At 43.3% G+C, this 21,332-nt stretch overlaps 1 protein-coding gene across 1 annotated transcript in view; it reads right to left on the minus strand.

The window, feature by feature from the left end:
• Positions 1-21,332, minus strand: part of Nell1 (neural EGFL like 1) — a 990,534-nt gene that overhangs the window by 305,700 nt on the left and 663,502 nt on the right. Inside the window, exon 16 of the mRNA XM_004642698.1 lies at positions 20,973-21,095. Within this exon, the coding sequence (XP_004642755.1) occupies positions 20,973-21,095 (123 nt within the window). The remainder of the gene's footprint in view (positions 1-20,972; positions 21,096-21,332) is intronic.

The following is a 21,332-nucleotide window of genomic DNA, read 5'->3' on the forward strand; positions in this document are numbered from 1 at the left end:
TTGGACACAGCCGCGCCAACAGTGTTATGAGCACTTAGTTCGACTCCCCGCTATACATGTTGCTCTGTGCTGGATCCTTTCTCAGACAACTCACCCCTGTAGTCACAAAATGGGCACAGGTTCTAGTCATACTGTTCCAGGTTCCTTTCGGTAGTATAAAAATGAGTGTCTTTGTCCATTAATACGTGGAAAAATGGGTTTGCTTAGCTATCCAGTCCAGCCTTGAACCAATCTTTGTGGCCAACAACTATAACTGCCTTTAAGTTATAGGCTACAGTGCTAGGACCATATGGGCTAAGAGGAGAGGTCAGATTCCCAGAAGAAAATTAAAACCAAATTTTTACCAGTAGGATAAAAAAAATTCTAGGTGGAAAAATGATTTCTAAAACTTTAGCTGGAGACTGGGCGTGGTGGCGAATGCCTGTAATCCCAGCACTTAGGAGGCTGTAAACAAGTGGATCACTACAAGTTCTACCTAGTAGTGAGACCCTGACACCCTGTAGACCCTTCCCTAAAATACAGAAAATGAAATAAAACTTCAGCTTCTGTGACATAAGTAGTACTGAATTCTTTACCTCTGCAGAGAATACTTCCTATATCACTTAGTAATAATTGAATCCCTGTTTGTGCCCCAAGGTTCTATTCAGCTTATCGCTCTCTCAAGAGCTGAGTACTTATTACACATGACCTAAGTCTCTTGCAAGTCTGAGCAGTCTGCAAGTTGGCTCATGCTGGTATCTGACTACTTCAAAATTACATAAAACCTTTTCTCATCCTTTAACCTCCTCCCTGGCATAGCTAATATTGTTGATTATTTCTCTCATCCTTTCCAAGCATCTGTGGAAATCCACATCGTGCATTCTTTACTAAGAACAGGTATGGGTTTAATGACAATTAGATGCCCAGTTTTCGGCGCCCCATCTGACTTACAGATGCTGAGTGGCTGCTCCCTGTTCTTTTCCAGGTGGGAAAGCATACGTGCAAATGGCCACATCATCTTTGTTATGTTTATGTTGCTTCATCATTCTTTGCAAGAAAAACACACTTCATATTAAATGGAAGAACTTGAAGTTGACAAACTAAAGTATTGCAGTCACTCTTGTCAGAGCCAAGGTCACTTCCAAGTGGAGCAATTATGAGACCAAGGGGAGACTATTCATGAGTGGGAGCCTGATTTGTTGATGTTCCATGGTCTGCAGGAATTCCTCGTTCTACAGGATATAGATTTCTGGTGATAAACTCAATGTGAAATGCAATTATCATTTATTGACTTCTTATTGTGCACTAAATAGTCATTTTATGATTTTGATCTTAAGTTTTACTTCATAGGTTCACATGTCCTGACATGAGGCTTTGGGAAACTGATTAGATTGTGGGGACACTGTGTGCCTTATGGGATTAATCCAGCAATGAGTTCATGGCTCAATGTTCAGGTTGGATGTGGGGTCCAGGTGTGAGAGCGGGGTCACTGGGGGTGTTGCCTGCAAGGTTCCAAGACCACCCTTTCTCTCAGTCTGCATCTTGGCTGCCACAGTTTGAGCAAAGTTTCCTCATCATGCCTCCCACCATGCCACTTCTTTCTCAAACTGGCTTGCCATAGCTTGAACCCTTGGAAGCCACGAGCCAAGACAAACGTCTCCTCTCAGTTGTGTATTTTGTCACAGTGACTGGAAAATACGTAATACAAGTAGAAATAGGTTATTTAACATACTTTTCCTAAATACCATGATGGTTGTTTTCCTCAGGAAAAAGTCACTAAATCCTGCATACTCTAAGCTTTAAAGACACAAAGATGACAAGAAGATGTTGACAAATGATGACAAGAGTACTCCTGGCGACTGGGGGAAAGACAGATGAAGCAAATCAACAATTTCAGTGCAGGTTGATAACTGCCACAAAAGGGAGAGTCATGGGGAAGAAATCGAGAAAGCAGACTGCTTGAAAGTAGTAAAACCTAGAGTACAACGTGAAGGACACACAAATGCCGAATGAAGTATGGTATATTCCATTCAAAGAGAAGACGATCACAGATACCTAAGCATTTGCTCTGTGTAAGGACTGTGCCAAGCAAATCAGCGCTCAACTCATTTCTACAGTGCATGGGAAAAGGGGTTCACACTGGCTCCAGTAGCTTCCAAGACCACAAAACTGCTAAGTGTGAGACTCCAGTTTTTTGTTTTTTGTTTTGTTTTTTTTAGGACCAGGGACCTTATGCTTTCCAGGCAGGTAATTACACTGTAAGTAAGGGCTACATCCCTGGCCCAAAAGTCCAGCTTTAAAGCCAGACAAACGCATAATACTACAATGCTACATCACTTAGTTACTCTACAACAGGAAAGACTCATAAAACTAAAGCTAGCACACTTTCACTAACCTACACATTTTGCATGGGGCAGAACCAAGGAGACATGAGAAACAAGAAGGAACCAGCTCAGAAAAATCCCCAGGGTATCACACCAAAAAAGTGATAATTCTGTCTGAAACTAACTCATGGGATGGAGGCAAAGATCTAAGGCACAGAGTCAGGGTAACCAGATGGAGGAAATGACTAAAATATATGCCAGGCAGTCCCTTAAGCGTAGAAAACTGATCCAGGGAGGTCACACAGTTACTAGCCCTGGAAATAAAATGCACAGAGAGATTTAGCGAAAAGCTTACCACAGCAGTGCCAGCCACGTGAAAGAACCAAGTTCCTGCTCTGTTGCAGCATGATTCAACTCCTCCGAAACTCTGCTGAAACGTCACCCCAGTGAAGCAGCTTGAGGGGAACGGGACTGCGCAGAGGCTGGTAAGTTATCCAGAAGGGGTTTGCCTCTTTCTCTCTCAACCATGTGCTCTTGCCCCCACAGCTCTGCATGGGTTACCACAAGAGCAGTTTCCCCTGAAGTGCATCTGGATGCTTCATCCTTCCTTCCCATGTGCTTGCAGAGCCTTCAGCTCTGTGCCGTGAGCTGAAGTAGTTCAAGATCCCAAAAACCAAGCCCACCCTTGTGTTATTTTTTTTTTATTTATCAGCCTCTAGCACCATGCACTTTGACTTCCTTCCTTGATAAATTATCCCATTTTGTGTGTATTTTTATTGCAACAGTAAGAGGACCAATCCCATAACCAAAGAGTCCAACTGCCGAAAACACGACCTTCATTGCTGCACCATCCCACCTGCACTAAGACTCTTGTGTGCTGGGTACACTGAAGAGCACAGTGGGAAGGACAGAGGAGACCTCATCCACTATGAAGTTAGCGCCATGCCTTCCACATTCTTTAGGCAAGAGAGCAAACTCAGAGAAGTCAGACTTCACCCTAGATCCTATAACACGCACCACAGCGGGGATTTGATTCTAAGAAGGTCAGTGCAAAACTTTTTATGCTCATGTTTATGTTTGAGGTTGCCTCTTGTTAATTAAATTTATATCAAGTATTACAGGCTCTTAATCATTTGAGTCTATAAGGCAGAAGTTTTATTCTCTGTAAATTCAGTAACTGAAGACGATCCCAGGGAGTGATGTGCTTATGTGTGTCGGAAAATTATCCACAAATTGCCATCTTTCCCTATCTTTGAGAATGCATGGGCACGCCTCTGACTAATGGCTGGAGAGTGCGGCTGCAGAGAATGTCCCTATTTAAAGTTAATAAGCATCATCCCAGGGAGCAGGTCATTATGAAAAGCATTTTGCCTGCTCTCTTATGAGTTGTTTTCAATATGAATTGATCTTGAAATGAGAGAAAATTAAGTGCTCTAGGCTTGTTGTTTTCTTTTTCCTTCTATTCCCTTTTGTCTTAGTATAATTTGGACTTTGAGGAATGCATCTCATTTCTATTCAATGTCTGACTTTATGGTGAAATTCTATCCCGAAACAGGGAATGCTGTGTTGTGGAAGGCAATGGATTTTTTTATCCTCTAGCTTATGGGTTCCAACCATCTGTCTGCTTAATAAATGTTGCAGTGTGGCATTTAACTGGAAGCCAGACTGGACTCCTCAGGGAAACAAAGCCGTAAAAAACACTGGTGGAGTGACCCTGCCTGCTCTCTGGGGACGTCTTCTGTGTTCTGGGGGCACAGAGGATCTAGTGTGCGTGAGCTGCTATGCCAGTGGCTTCGAGCTAAGGATGGCTCTGGAGCCATTGGAGTAAGGCTAGTTTGGCCTGAGCTGTGTCAAATCTGTTTGTCTTCTCTTCATCTAAGCAGCTTCTACAAAACTGCCCATCACATTCGGGGTTCATGTTATATTTCGGCTGGACAACACTTCTCTAGTGCTCTTATGTCAACCACTCACTTCAGAGTACACCCCAGTATCCATGGGTTTCTCTTTGTTCGGCTAAACATAAAACAGCACTTATTCTAATACCTCATGACACCTTGTGTATCTTGCACAAATGTTGTCTTCAAAGAAGAACCCAAAAGGTTTAGGTTTTTCTTAACTGTACAGCAACACAGGAACTTACTGTGTAGAACACAAAGCTCCTTTCTTAGCTACAAGCAATCGAGACAGCTGAATTCAGATCACATCCCCATCTCATTCAGTCACACCTCCAAAAGCAGCCTACGTTTTGGAGGGCAGCAAAGAATTTTCCTTTAATCTCTACAGCTACTTATTGAAACAAATTATTCATTTTATGACATTTTAATATTTCAAAAGTAAGGACATGTGTCTTAAATGAGTTCGTTATTCATAAACCTGAATGTGTAGTTAAAGTGGGTTGGACAGACCCATCTGGATTTTCTTGTCTCACTCCTGACCAGAACCTTGCAAAATACATTACATTAAAACAGTACTGCTGGCTCCAAATGAGTCAAGTGCCACAGGACACGATGCAAGAGCATCAACATGGGGATCCTCTGCTGCAAGTTTACAATGGCAAGCTCACCAACTGGAAGGGACAATCCCTAAGCACAGGACAGAGCCCGTCACACCAACAGGTGGGAGCCAGTCACATAAGTCACAGCATGCTGAGCGGCCTGGGGCCCAGGTGGAGTGTTACGCTGCTCTGTCACTAGCAGTTCTCCTCAAGAGCTAGTTAGAGTTCTTTGCACTCCTTTCAAGTGACCCATAAAGCAGTCTCTCAATTTCCCTTAAAACTGCCAGGATCAGAAGCCTGAATAAAAAGAGAACTGCCTTTAATTTGATTGAAGCTACATAGAAGCAGTGATGACATGGATGGAAAAAAATGAGTTCACTCCGCTAGAGAAAGCTTTCCACCCAGTCCTTCTTGGTTGTAGACCTACAGATGATCCCCACAGTGTATCGGCCATGATACCACTCAGAAGCACAGCCAAAAGCCTATGCTCTGCAGATGATAATGCAATGGCTTTTCTACCCATACAACTACACTTACAAGCACAGACATGCAAGATGATGAATGCTGTATCCTCCTCTTCTTCCCAGGCATGCTGACAGTCTGCTCTACTGCTGAGGGTGAACATGGACTGAGTTTTGACGAATTCTGCATGAGCCAAACAACAGGTAGCACTTGCAATCTGCCCTGTAAAACTAAGCCAGGCATGGCCTTGCTCTCTTTCCACATCTGTTGATGCAATGATACAGACTCTGAAAGCCAAGAAGAAATCAGAGCCCTCAGACCGATGATGACAGAGTTTGTGATCTACTGAAGGACCCAAACTCAACTCATCGCCACCTCGTAATCAACACCAGCATCCATAATAAATAACAAATTGCTGTGTTGAAACTACTGAAATTCGGGGACTTGGCTCTTACCACAGCTACTGTCATCTTTGCTATTTTACACAAGGAGTTTCTTTTGCATTAGGCACTTACACTAACAGTGTTCTCATTTAGCTGATTGTGGGGGGCGCCTGAGCCGCAGCTGGGCTAGAGACCAGCAAATTCCTTGGGACTAGAGCAAGCTGGTCCAGCAGGTGGCAGGACTTGGGTTGCTCCCCATTAGCTACAGCACAGACAGCTCCAAGAATGTTTCGTTCTCAGTGTTCTCAACAAAACACTGATGCCTGCACTTTCTGCCCTGTCATGCACTCCCTCCTTTTTTCACTATGTGTAAATAAAGACCCAGACTGTGTTGGATCACTGCAGCCTCTCCAATCAGAGAGCTCAGGATCTCTCAGTCCCAGCTTTCCTCTTATCGTTCATCTTGTCTTGTCTTAATCTCCCATTACCCTCTCTCAGGACCCCCCACGCTGTGCAATTCACAGAGGTTGATGGTAAAAGGAAGCTGAAAATGCCACTGTGTTTATTGATAGAAGAAAAAACAAATAACAAGAAGCTGTTTGGCTTCTCCATTGTCACAAGTTAAGGTGTAACTCCTGTTCTTCAAGCAAGTAAGCTGTAACTGACCCAACTAGGCAAACGCGATACAGACACGAAGCGCCATGTGGCTAAGATGAATAATGGCCACACTGAAGGATTAAGCTTCAAATAGTTGTCAGTGGGGCTAACAGAACTCTGCCATGAGCATCTCTAACTGTATTCCCAAAAGCAAATGGACAGAATGCTAAGGGCTAAGATGAAGAAATGCCTGGCTGTGTTTGGGGTAGGATGGGGCAGACACTTGAAGGCAGGAAGATGCAAAGCAGGACCCAGTCTGCTGGTCGGTCCCACTCACCAGTCCCCCAACAGCTCCCTGAGGAAAGAGTGCTGTGAGCACCACTCTCAGATTATACTGACACCAGTGCATTAACTGTAAGTATTTTCCCACTTATCCTTCATTATCTTAAAGACCAGAATCAAGAGCGGCCTCTAAGCTGATTTTCAAGATGGCTGGGCTAGGTAGACCGGGGAAAGGCTCCGGGCCTAGATTTCTGGCCATTTAACTCTCATAGAAAAACAGCAACTCTTTCAAGTTTGAAAAATACAATAGATACCTTGAAAGGGAAAGAATCTTTTCAAAGGGAAGGAAAACCTGGGATGGAGAAAGGGAAAAATATATATTTATGTATGGTGGAAAACTGTACTGCTGATTTCTGCTGGTCTATTGAAAGGAGCAGCAAATGTTTAAATTTTTTGTCCTTTTTAATTTTTTTTTACCAATTTTGCATGTTTATATCTGGTAATCTAAAAAACTAACTTGAAGATAACATCATGCAATACAACAACCATTGTCAAATTTCTATTATTTTATTTAGTGAAGTTCTGTATCATTTCTAACGTTCTTTTTCCATTTTGTATTCGCTTTAGTAATAAAAAATAACAACTAATAGTAACAGATGCAGTAAAGTGAATCTTGCCTTAAGATACAGTATCAGGCCAGGTGTTGTGGGTTTCTCTCAGTCTATTCACAGCAAACACACTCTGTGTGTAACATGGATTGACACACACTAACAGCTCAAGTAGAGCTTGCTGCCATTCTGTAACTGTATCGCTTGTTAAAAACTTTGAATATCTTGCAAATAACTACTGCCCCAAGAGACCATACCTTAGCAGAGAGCCCACAGATTGACTAGGATATCTTTTAGTGATGTTGCCAATTGCAAGTCTCCAAGTCTACTGAGAAGTATCACTTAGGAAAGGAAGGGTCTCTTCCTAATTGCTCAACAGAAAGTCAATGTTCGGTATCTTGTTTTAAAATAACACTGACTCATATATATTTATATGGCTCTTCTAATCTCATGAGTCATTTCAGCTATGACAATTTCAAATAACAAACATCTCTGGAGATCACCAAAGAGCAAACACAAAGTGCACTCAAAAGAATGAGCACTTGTCTAAGTGTCAGATCCCACTGCCTCTGAGATTCAAGCTGGTTTAACATGTTTGCCTTAATCCCCTAGGGCTGTGGTTATTGTCTGCTGGGCTGCAGCCTTTAAAAGGTAAGCACTGGTTTGGTGAGTGATAGAAAGTGCCTTAAATGTATCCAAGAGATGTTTCCTTCTTCTTTGTTTTTCCCCATTAGAAATGTGCTTGAAAAAAGAGAATATTTAAGGCCTGGGTCAGAGTGCTTTGAGATCTGCCTTGTAAAGCTGAAGAAGCTAATGAATCTAGTATATCTTATGCCACTATATCCCCCTTCCTTAACACCAGTTTCGAGACAGGATTTCTCACTATGCAACTAAGGCTAGTCTTGAGCTCACTTTGTAGCCCAGGCTAGTCTCAAATTTGCAATGATCCTCCTGTCTCAGCCTCCCAAGTGCTGGGATTAGAGGCTTGTGCCACCACGCCCAGCTGACCCTGATCCTTTTAAAGTGTTGCTGTTGGCTTTTTGCCTGAAATACAGCCTGTGTTTTCCTGTAGTACTTCATTGGGCTGATGATCATAAATATCTCTTGATAACCAAATATTAGACACTGAGTTTCATTTTCTAGTTCAAATATATTTTTCAAAGAAAATATTACTCAAAATCTACCATAACTGGTGCAGGCCTGTAACCCCAGTGCTGGGGAGTCTGAAAACAGGAGAATCACTACGGATCCGAGCTACATAGTGAGACCCTATACCAAAAACATTTTTAAAAATACCATCATTCCTTGCCCTAGGCATACATTTTTCTGCTCTTAGAATTAAATCAGCAGTGACAGAGAACCTCCCTTTTAAGACCATAATAACATACTTCACAATTAAATTAGTAACAACACATATCGATAAGCATTTGTATTATAGGAAGTTTACAAAATGATGTTATTTTTAACACTGCTTAACATCACAGTTAATACCCAGGTTAACTGACTATTGATCAACTCTTAAAAATGATAGTTTCCTAAAATGAGCAAACACTTCTCTAGCCATTCAGGAATGGTAGCAGAATCAATAGTTTTGACTTCTCTGTCAAATAGCAGCTTTTGTCTTTATGAGAAAGAGCATCTATTTCATAAGTGTGATGCAGTGAAAAGCACCACCTCTTCTCTTAGATCTCCCCCAGTCCGTCACAGTGGAGGCCTCAGAACTTCCTGTCTAGGTGTCGTGGATACAGCCAGATACGGCCAGGTCTTTGAATCTCCTATTCGAGGAGCTTCCCTTACAACAGGGGAGATGCTAGTCCTCAAGCACGCTCTCATTGCTAAGGAGAAGAGAGTAGTGATAGCTCAAGCTTCCCATATGCAGCGGCAGAGTAAGATCTCATTCTTTTGGAACAAAATGCCCCTGCGTTCATCTATGGTTGAGAACTAAACTGACTGCAGAGAAGCTGATTCTGTGCTATTAGGCGACTTTCAGTACTGATCTCAGGACAGTTTCCCATCAGTCATAGCAGGGCCATGGTACTTAGCAAATGCAGTGTCCTATTGGACAGAATATGCCACACTGGGGTGGGTGGGTGGGTGATTATGGCTTAATCTTAAAGAATGAAGCATAAAGTTTCTGATTTTCCTCTTTCTCAAAGATGAATTCAGCTGGCTTAGTCATGTAGTTGGCAATGACAGGAGAGAGTGTGGCATATGGCATGGAATTCTAAAGGCACTCTTAGCCAGGCATGATGACAAATGCCTGTGATCCCTGCACTTGGGACACTGAGGCAAGAGGATTTCTGTATGTTCAAGGATAGCTTGAGCTCCACAGTGAGTTCAAGGGCATCCTGAAATATATGGTGATACCCTGCCTCAAAATTTCAAAAAAAATTGCTTTGAAGTCATTCTTACTCTTCACATAATCAATACATTAAGTAAAATTAGATGTAATTAAAATTTTGCACCCATGAAATCCGATCAAACTAAAGCCACAGGGAGAATCATAGAAGTTTCATGTTGTATTTTAGCCATGATAACACTGCAGATCCTGTTTTCTTGAGGGCCATGTTGTTGCCAGTCTGAATGTTCTGAAGAGCACCTGCTGTCCAGGGTGGGTCACCCACGGTCCTGTGCCCTCCCCTCTTGGGGACTGACTGCAGGAATACAGCACAGTGCTAAACCATTAGGAAGAGGAAGTAAGAGTGAAATATTTGATTGATACATCACCAAAAAGCAGACCATAAATTTTTCACCAAGTCAGATGATGTGAACTGTCAATCTGTGGCCCATAAATCATGCAGTCAAACCTTGTGTACACAAGACTTTTTACAAATGAGCAACAAAAGTATATTTCTCCCACAGATCTGGGGGACATGTTTTTTTTTAATTTAATAATGTGTGTTTAGGGATATGTCTTGGTTTCTCTCGATGCTTTTGTTACCTAGCATCTTAAATGCTTCCCAGCTCTAAAGGCTGCCCACATTAGGATTGCTGGACCTAGAGGGGACAAACATACAAAGATTCTGAAATAGATGCTATGCACAAAGAAAGACGTTCTTGGGCCTCTTGTCGCCTCTGAAGTCAGGCAGATGGGTTTCCCTATTTCTAGTGTAACTATACTCAATATATGAACTAAACATAAAATAGAGCTAATGAATTTCACATGTAAACAGACAGCATCTTTCAATGTAAAGAGTAGATCCACTGATGACTTTCCAAAATATTAAAATAAAAAGTACATAAGCATTTACACTTTTAATTTTTGTTGGACTCCCAGAACGATGGTCTACATTCAGCAGCAATTACTAAATCCTGCTGCAGTCACAGAGCTGATTTGTGTCAGAAGCACCAGTCAGCTCTTATCCTAGATCAATACTCACTGAACATCAGTGGTGTGCAAGGTCTTACACCAGGGGCAAAGGCTGATGTGTTAAACAGGTAAGCATAAGAAGACAGAGAGCATGCATTGAAGGCTACGAGGAGAACTGAGAAGAAAAACAATTTCTTCTGACTGAGAAGATCAATGAATAATGAAATACAAGCTGACTAAAGGATGAATAGGATGTCAACTGGAAAAACAGAAAGATGAAAGATGGTGCCCAGGACAACAATGGACCCTGAAAGAGAGAAGGGAATGAGGAATCATTTTGCCTGAGCTGTGGGGAGATGGCTAAGGAGCTCTTAGATGTGACTGCACGGGAAGAGGGGATATCCCAGGAGATGACGTGCTGGAAGCTCAGATAGCCACATGCCACAGGGCTTTCTATGCCTTAGTAAAGACTATAGACCTTCAACAACAGAGTCTTGTAGGAGAAAAATTGAATGATGCCTTTTCTGTCTCTGTGCAGCTCATCCCTGTGGTCTATCCATACTTCCGCATGGTGCTGAGATTCTACATATCCTTGACAGATTATCCCTTATTGCTCTACCATAAAATTTATAACTCCATATTAAGAAAGACGTGGAATGACTGGATAACATAAGTGAGTTTATGTCATCCACACTCATATCAGTCTTCTCTTTATGATTACAATATATGGTCTATCATCTAATGGCACTAAAAAACTGAAAGTCCCGTTTCTCACCTGGTCCAGTTATCTCATGGTGACCTTAAAGGGGATCTTACACACTACCATAGAGAAACCCTCTTGCTTATTTTCTGTACATGGAAAATTTGAAGTAGCTATAGTTGGAACGAACATTCTCCACATTGACTGCAATGCTTGATCCTATTGACTGTCTGATCCTGAGCTACCTCTTGCTTAAAGTACAGATGTGCTGGAAGGGACACATAGCTTCAAATCTTTTTTGATGTTGTAAAACTACTCTATACTCATAGGCACACACTCAGAAACACATTTGTAATCGTGATCTGTTTATCATTATGAGGATTTTTCACTAATATATGTTATGTTTTTACAAAGGCTGGCTCTCACTGGGACAAATCAACCAAAAATATCACTCAGTCTTTCTCCTTGTCAGTCTCCCCAACACTTGGCTTGTCCACAAGGCAGAATTTTATTTTTTTAATAATTTTATTGAGAAATAAAGAGCAATGAGATAGTTTCAAAACCAATTAGTAAGACAGTTTCAATAATTAATACACTGCGTATTGTTGTCTTCTTAGTGGTTATTTCTAGTACAAGATGCAGACATGATATCCTGTCCACAAACACTATTAGAACACATCTTTCTATTCATTGAATTAAGAGAAAGTAGCTGTATATCCTAAATGTTTTGAATATACAGATACAAAATGGTCCTTCATTTGTATCCCTTTTTTTTCTGTTTAGTTTTGTCAGAGATGGGTATTCCACTGGCATTTAAATATAGTAGGTGCATGAATTCAGCAAAATATTCCAACACAGTCCAGTAGTCCATAATAGTAGTGGGTTGTCCATAGGTCTGACCATGTCAGAAGTTGTTGACTTGAAACTTTTACAGCTCAGCCTATTAATATAGCTGTACTTTTTATACTTCGTTTTTATACTTTTCTGCTGGGTGGTTAAGACCAACATAAAGTAAGACCTATAACAAAAAATGTAACTTTTGTATCTGACAAGGTCAATCAAATCCCCTCAGGATTTCTCCGGAAACCCTGTGCCGCAGTTTTTAGATCCTTCGTTAGTGTCAGCCATGTGGATGAATCATGGCCATTGCTTCACCAATTAGACTGTTACCTTTCTGAGTTCTTCCTCATTGCATTTGCCATGTTTCAAAACTATGTCCAGCATGCTATATACAGTCTTGCCAAGGCTTCCTATTTACCTTGATATTTGCTTCCTCATCTCCAAATTCCATTTTCGATGATTCGTGGCCTGGTAGTTATTCAGTTTTATTATTTTCAAGAATACCTTGCTGGGGGCTGGGGAGATGGCTCAGTGGAATAAGTGCTTTCCTGTCAAGCACAAGGCCTGAGTTCAATACCCAGTTCTGCCAAAGAATATCTTGCTAACTGGGGTTCGATCCCCAGCTTGCCCTGCCAGCCCCACCCCCAGGGCATGCTCTGACGATGATTGAGACTGGATGTAAGGGTGCGCACCTGAAATCCCAGTGCTTGGAAGGCTGAAAAAAGGAGAATCACTACAAGTCTGATCTATGTAGTGAGAGCCTGTAGACCCTGTAGACCTTGTACTAAACATAATAAATAACTAAATAATTTTAATACAAAAAAAAAAGAGAATACTTTACTGAAGGGCTGGCCAAACAGCTCAGCAGATTGAAGCACCTGCAAGCAGGAACAAGGTCCAGGATTTTGATCCCCAGGCCTGCAGTGCTAGTCCCGCCCTCGTGGCAAACTGAGACAGTAATTGAGACTGGGCATGGTGGCGCATGCCTGTAATTCTAGCACTTGGGAGGCTGTAAACAGGAAGATCACTACGAGTCTGATCCAGTAGTGAAACCCTGAAGACCTTGTAGACCCTTCCTTAAAATACAGAAAATAAATAAATAAATAAATAAATAAAAAATTAGTGGGCATATTGAGGACGTGTCTTGTTCAATGTACCTTTTCAACTCATGCAGTGAAAACAGCTTATTGCAAGGGCTCCCCAGATAGCGCAGTACAGTAAAGCACCTGTTTAGGCAGACTCAGGGACTAGGTTTCCAACCCCCAGCCCCATCCATGGGGCACACTGAGATTGGGTGTGATGGCTCATGCTTGTAATCCCAACTCTTGGGAGGCTATAAACAGGCAGAACACTATGAGTCTGATCTAGTACTGAGACCCTGAACACCCTATAGACCCTTCCCTAAAATACAAAAAAAAAAAAAAAAAAAAAAGAATACCTTGCTATAACAACTTACCTGCCTGCCGATTCTCTCCCTCTGCTTTCCTCCCACATTGCCTCTGGATGCATCTCAGCACATATCCATGTCTGTTTTACTTAGGATGTCTGTGTTAATTCAGGATTTCATTTACATCCTTAGCATGAGCTGTCAAATTAACTTTTCTATCTCCATCAAGCCCTCTCAGCCTTCTGTTTCTGAATTTCTGGGCTTTCTTTCATATAGTTTACACAGCCTGAAATCTAACAGAAATCTCTAGGAAGCTGCTTTCTGAGCAGGCACTCCATGCAAATAAGCGCAGAGTCAATTACTTCAGAGAGCTAAAAGATTCTGAAGCACCTTAGAAGACAAATTCTCTTAGGTTCCTGAAATTTCTATAGTGAAATGAATATTATTGTGGTGATTTTCTTGGACAGCCAGTCACCGATTAATCACTCAGGCACAGTAAGGCAGGTTTGCCTCCCCATCTAGGGGAGCAGCACACTTTCTAGGGCAGGGGATGAGGCTTGAGTGACCTATACATTCTTGTGTTCCAGGCAGACTTTTGCTTTGCTGAATACATTCTACATATATAAATTCCACGTTCTATTTGGAAAGAGTCTTCCTCTTCCTCGGGAAACATCAGAGAACTGTGATAGGCTCAGCTCAGTAAGAAGGGTTGGTCACTGAGCTATGGTAAGGCACGGTCTACAGAAAACAGAGCAATAAATGGGCAAATGTAGCAAGGCGTCCTGTGTGCTGCGGCAGCATGGGGAGTGCTTCACAAGGACACAGAGAAGAGGTGCTTACCTGGCCTGAGACATCAGGGTGGGCATCTCGGAGACGACAGTGCCGTAAATGGCTAAATCATGAAGAGTAGCCCTGCATGGTCTGAAAATACATATGGTGCAGGAGAAAATTAACACATTTCTTTCTATAGAGAACAGAAAGAAAGACCCAAAGAAGAGCTCCCAGCCCTTAGTAAGTCCTGAAGTGCTAGGGATTATCCAGAAAGCTCTGAAGTCTTCTCCAGGTTGACTGTGCCTGCAGCAGACAAGATTGCATCAGGATTCTCAGGGAGGAGCTAACAAAATCTCCAGTGAACTGCCGGGCTGTGATTTCTCACTTAAACAAGTGAACAATTATTTAGAAATTTATTTCATTTTGGAAGGAAATATCATCTTTCATTTGGAATCAAGGCAAGATTACATGCATACACACTTTGCTGCTTCTCAGTTGCGTTGGAGGCCAAGAGCCGAAGGGAAGGTTCTTTAGTTTTGTTTATCTGACGTGTGGAAGAGTAACTTTCCCCTGGCCTCCTGGCTCATCCTCTCCTGCTTTGTTTGCTGTGGTTGGGCAAGACAGAGAAGGGGACATGACAGAGGGGAGCAGCCCAGCTCCTTCCCCACAGCTCCTGAGCCCACAGGAAGTACAACCAGGGCTCTTCCGCCAGCCACACAGCAGAAGGGGAAGCCCCACTTGGACCACCCTCAGTTGCACCCGTCCACCTCTGTTTGGCTGCATAAATCTGTCCAAGTGGGAATTCAGCATCATGAATAAGGTCATTGTCACATGTATAAACCATGTTCTTGAGATAATCTTTGTGCATTTTCATGTTGATGCTTCAATCTCCAATTTTTTCATTTCTTTTCCTTCTTCTCTATTGGTTCTGAATATGAGAAGTAAAGACCCAGAGACAGGTGAGGCTCTCCTCAAACCACAACAGTTCCTAGGAGGTGTGATGCTCCAAGTCTAATCCAGTGCCTGAGAGCCCAAGCAAGAGGATCACCATGAGTTCGAGGGCAACCCAGGCTACACAGTGAGTTCACAGCCAGCCTGTAATAAGCAGTGAAACCCTGTCTCAAAACAGCAACCAAAAAACCCTCAAGGTTCTCATGAGAATTAATATATTGGCATTTCTCATAACAGACCTATCATCCCCGAAGGTGTTTATTGTGAACCAGTCTCCAACACAAGGATCTTCTCAGCTACGCTGGTAAGAACAGGGTTTGGAGACCGCCATCCAGAGATCTGACCTCAGCCTTTGGGGAAAACAAACAGAATTCCAGGCTGCAGCAAAAGACAAGTCAAACTGCAGGAGCAGCGGAAAGAAGGCAGAAGTGGGGTGCAGGAGCCCCGGGGTCCTGGAGCAGTCTATTCGCAAATCTCAGTCACCATTTTACCCAGAGGTTCCATGACACACCCAGGGAAGCTGGGTCTTAGAACTTTTATTTTAACTAATTCTAGTAAACAGTGGCACAAACACCTCCACAAGCACAGAGCCAACACCAGTACTGGGCGCGCCCTGCCCACCCTCAGAGTTCAGCACTGTGGTCACCCACTCAGAGCTCTTAATCGTGTCACCCTTGGTTCTGTTTTGTGCGTGAGCCCATTGGGACACCAGAGCGCACACAGGGAATGCGGAATCTCAGGGAGGTTTTCAGTCCTGCACACACACAGGGACTGAGCTGGGTTGGGTACAGTATGTGCATTCTGGGCTTCCAGGCAGAGCCCACAGTTCCATCCCTAATGAGAAGATGCTTTGTGCAGGAGATCCAGGAGCAGGGTACAGACCACAGTGCCCTGGGGGCCCCAGCTGCTGAGGATTGAGGCGGTGACTGTTTCTTCAGCTTTATATGCACTACTCCGCATGTGCAGTACATCGTGTCATTCCCTGTAGGGAGTTGGTGCATGTATTTAACACATCTTAAGGCTCTTTGCATCCTTTTCCTTGCTCTCTCTGCCTGTCTCTCGGTCTCCTTTCTTTTTGCAAAAGACCTCTCTGCGCATTATCTATGATCTACTCATTTTTGGGCTCTCTCTCACATGAGAAAGACCACAAGACGTCTAGGTTTGTGGGTCTTATTTACTACACTTAGCACTGTGGTCTCGAGGTGTAACCCTTTCCTGCTGGTGGCTCAACTTTACCCCTCTTTATGGCAGAGTAGTACTCCACTGCATCTAAACACCGTAGATGACTGCCTCATCTTCTCTGCCTTGGCCAGGACAGAATGTCCAGGGGAGGGACAGGGAAACCCCGACCTCAGTGGGCCCTGGGTGTTTCGGGATGTGGTACAGGCCTGGAGCACGTGTAGGCGAGCGTTTGCCCTAAGAACACAGCCAAGCCTGGGAAGCAACGTAAAATAGCAAATAAATGCCATGGCAGCGCAAGCAGGAGAACGAAGACAAAGTAAAAGCTTTATATTTCATACTTGTAAGCGAGCAGATTTTCCTGCTTTCTGAACAAGGAGCCCACATTTTAATAACTCTTTAGGCTCTGCAAGCTGCACAGCCTGGATCCTACTACTTGCAATCAAATTAATATTGGATCCTAATTAATATTCACGCAGATGTATATTTTAAAGACCTGATTAATAGCCTTTTCCACATATAAAATTCCATTCTGCAAACTGTCCCATTCATTTGTTCAAATCTTTATCCAACATTAATTAGATGGTGAAATTAGGGCCAGGGCGATAGCTCAGTGGCATAAGCACCTGACTGGCAAGGGCGAGGTCCTGAGTCCGATCCCCAGTACCAAATAAATAAATAAATAAATAAATAAATAAATAAATAAATGTGGTGAAATCGCCAAGGGCCTATCTTCCATTCCTTGCCTTTTGCTTTTAGGGGACCTGAAGCTATATTCCAGGCATAAAATCCACTTGCTGTATGTTGACAGTTCAATGTCAAAGTTACCATTCATTAAGTCAAGAACGCTTCCAAGGATCACCACATCACACCCAGCGCTAACGACAGACAAGAGAGGGGGCTTACTCTATCAGCTACGCATCGACAGCTGCCGAGTGAAGACCTGATTTCCGTCCGCGTTAACGCCGGACTGGGAATTCAGATAACCACTCCTCTGCAGATAACCTTAACCCTCCAGCCAGGTTATGCAAATCCCACTTGAAACCATTTGCGAACATCTTGCGTATGGAACTCCAAATGCCAAAATAGTGAACAAAACATTGTTCATAGCTTCCAAAGCACTTTTATCTATTTATCAACTATGTAAGCAAAAATCTTATTTTAAAAATTATAGATTGTCATTGTGCTTTCTCACTTTCTGGTCTCTTTTCAACTTCTTGGCCCCAGACACACACACACACACACACACACACACACGCACGCACACACACACGCATGCACACGCACGCACACACGCACACACGCACACACGCACACACGCACAGGGGGGCAGAGAGAAGGAGGGAGGGAGGGACAGGGACAGGGACAGGGAGAGAATATGAATATAAACAGCCAGGGAAGAAAGAGAAGGAACTGGAGAAACAATAGGCAATAGAAAAGGATGAGGAGAATGGAAAGAAACTAACAACCTCACAAGCAATCCCCACTAACTGGGATAAATTAGATGCAATGGTGTCTTCCTCCTGATTTTTATGTGAAGAAGTAAGCTAGCATGCTACCAACATTCTCGGGTTCTGCTAGAAATTAAACGAGATAACACATGTGAATGCACCCAGCAAGGTGCAGTGCAGGTAGCTGGTATCCATTATTGAACAGAAGGAGCACTTTGTATTCCCGTAAAGAAAAATCTCGCCTGGGCCCTGGCCACCGGCAAAACGCATCTGAGAGCATCCCCGCTAGTTAGCGTTGTTCTAGGAAACACTGCCTCTGTGGTATCTGCAGGCACAGCGCTCATTCTGTCTAGATTTGGTCGCATCTAGAAGCCTTGATACATTGCATTTCTTGTAAGCTTTTATGTATTTAGTACAGGATCTCACTACACAGACTGGACTCTTAGTGATCCTCCTGTTTTCACCCTCTCAAGCGCTGGAATTACAGGCATGTGCCACCACGCCCAGTCTCATTTGATGTCTCAGCGCACCCTGGGGACGGGGCCAGCACAGCACACAGGGGTTCTAACCCCCCAGTGTGCTCTGCGTAAGCAGGCGCTTTAGTTCTCTGAGCTATCAGCCCAGCCCTTCATTACACTTTTTCTTTTTTTTAAAGAAATGACCCTGCCTAACTGGTCATTTCTAAGCCCTGGACTTAGCTATAGGCAGTAATGCCACCTATGGAACAAGGCCCTCAAACAAAGGCACAACCTGGTGCTTCAAGGAGAAGGCGTAGGCAAAACACAGCCCAGCCCAGTTCCTCCACCCTCTCCCTCATTGTTATAACATTTTCACATCATACAGCTTTTTCTCACTTAAAACACAATGATGCGTGCTGTCTTCAGAATTACTTGCAGGGCTACACCAATTGTAACATGCAAAAAGGTTAGAATTTCAGCTCAGTATGAAGAGCAGTTCTGAACCAGTCTTTAAGCTCTTAGTCCATTCTTGAGTTCTACCACTTGGCTTCCCCACACGTCATTAATAAATTAGAATTAACCTGTGACCAAAGTCAATGTGATTGGCCATTTTAAGAAAATTGTTTTCCTGATCCACAACTTCCTAGGGAAGATATGTTTCTTCCTCGCTGAGTCTGCAGACACCAGGACATTTATTTGAACTCGTATATTTCACAGCCAGATTTTCAAATTCCACAAAGGTGGAACAGCCACTTATCACAATGACAAGAGAGGCCTTGGCAAACACAGAACCCTGAACAAGGGCAATTAATATTGTTTTATGAAACAACATAATTTTGATAATAAAAGGCATTAAAACCAAATCCCTAGGGTGCTCCTTAATTTATAGCACTGGTATGCAGGTTCCCTCAGCTGGCTTGAAAATTCCTGAAACTACATTTCTGCTTGTGCCCTTTTTTTCCTCTTTTTTGTTCTCCTTTAAAAATTTATTCAGCCCTCTTTTATACTTTTTCAGCCTTTTAAGAAAAACTGGCCCCTACTTTGTTTACTTCTCAGACCTTTTAAAAACCACACAGATATTTTATGTGTAAATTCCCACTGGAGGATGTAAATAACGTAGAATTTTATAAGTGAATGTTCTTTTTTCTTACATCCATGAGTATAAAAGTGAACAGTTGGCACATTTCCAGTCTTCATATATTTATAAAAGTATGTGCATAGGTATTTTAAAAGTATTTTTTATTTATTTTTCTCTCATTTCCTCAAAGGTATGCCTTGCAGGCCTTTCGGGGTATTTGTGTGCCTGCTGGCACATCCCTGGCTTAGGGCTGCAAACCAACGCATGCGATGGTATGAGCAAACACCCACCATAAGCATAACACTCTCTTATGAGGAGAGATTTTGGCTGCTTCTAATTGTAAGGGAATTAAAATGCTGATGCAAAAACAGGAGTATATGTGCATGTCACCCTGCTTGTGACCTTTTTACTTTTCCAAAATTCATTCCAAAAGGTAAAACTGTTGGAATACAGAAAATGCATTCTTGGAGCATGGCTAGAGTTTTGTCAGTTGCTGTCCCAAAGGAATTCTACTGATGTATTTTCTCAATCTCTTGTGAGGCCATTTACCCTACTGACCAGCATCAACTCAAACCTTTTACAGCTCTCTTCCAAACCAGCGTTCACACATAGTGAGTTACTTAATGTAAGTGATTATAACAGGGCATCAATGAGTTTATCAAGGACAGCTCTCATGGGGCACTGACGATGTGCCATGGCCAGGGGAAGTTATTTGACCTCTTTGAATCCGGACTCCATCATCTCCAGAAAGAGAATCATAGCAACTCCTCTATCATAGGTTGCCCCGTTTTTTTCCAAATGCTGCTTCTTTCTATCAGCACACTATGTCTTGCTGCTCCTTGATTGAGCCAATTAACACACAGTGAATCAGTACCTAAGTTGTGCTTGCACATTCTGGTTGCTAAGTGCAAATTCTGGTGATATGAGCAGCACATCACTGCCACCAGATCAGACAGCAGTGGAGAACAGGAAACACAGACAGACACACCAACGCAAAATGTTTTTCTCGGGGGGTGTAGGAAGAAAGCCGTCCAGTGAGCTTCAGCTGAGAGGCACTACGGGTGCTCCTGTAGATGGATGCTCAGAGTGGCTCCACGACGAGGGACCCTAGAGACATGGAGGACATTCACCTCAAGGTTGAGGGGACAGCAGTACTGGAGGAAGATGAGGAAGTGGTGTGCTGAAGCAGAGGGACTGAGGATGTGGACAAAGACATGCAGCAGCTCAGAGGAGTCAGGGACAAGATTCTGAAGGCCTCCGGAGGTGGAAAGGTAAGTTTCTATTTTATGCTAAATGCAGATGGAAGCCTGAGCACTAATGTCTGAATTGCTAAAATTGCTAAGAACGAAGTTAAAATTTTAAATGATTTGTCTCTTCTTCAGATAGTAACTGTGGATGGGAACAGTCCATGTGCCCAATAAACAAAGCACAGAGGGTAAAGAATGCGCCTCAGCCATTGCAGCTTCCCTCACTCACTGAGCATCTAGGATGCAAGGCTGAACAGAGCCATTGGCTTGTGAAATCACGCACCCAAGCCACACCTGCGCCCAAAAGCGAAGCCTTGCCATTGTTTCATTTCTTTCCTGCCCAGGGTCCCTGCCAGCCAACTGACCAGGAGCAGGACTCCTGGCCGCATTCACAAGAGCACCTGCGACAGGCTCCCGAGAGCTCAGGCTGGCTGCAGCACACACAGCTTGCCCTGAAGGTGGCAGGCCTACCTCTGCAGATGGTCCCATTGCCCACGTAGCCTGGCTTGCAGGTGCAGCTGTGCCCCTGGACGGTGTTGGTGCAGATGGCATTCTCATCACAGTTGTGCTGCCCGCTGCCACATTCATCGTGCTCTGTTGGCAGGAAGGGAGAAAAAGAGAGTCATCATTTCTTAAGTGGTAGTGACTGGTGTTGGAGAAGCGAGCTGTCCCTTACCAGTGAGTGAGATGACACTGAGCAGCACGCAGGGAGCTCCCTGTGTGCACGGATATCTGAGCAGCCCAAAGGCTTGTATCAGCCCTACGTAGCTAAGATGGAACCTAACATCCACAACCTGAAAGAAACTTCACTTTGCTCATGGCTTCAGCCCA

Source organism: Octodon degus, unplaced genomic scaffold, assembly GCF_000260255.1.
Source record: "Octodon degus isolate 3935 unplaced genomic scaffold, OctDeg1.0 scaffold00159, whole genome shotgun sequence".
NCBI classification, from domain to species: Eukaryota; Metazoa; Chordata; class Mammalia; order Rodentia; family Octodontidae; genus Octodon; species Octodon degus.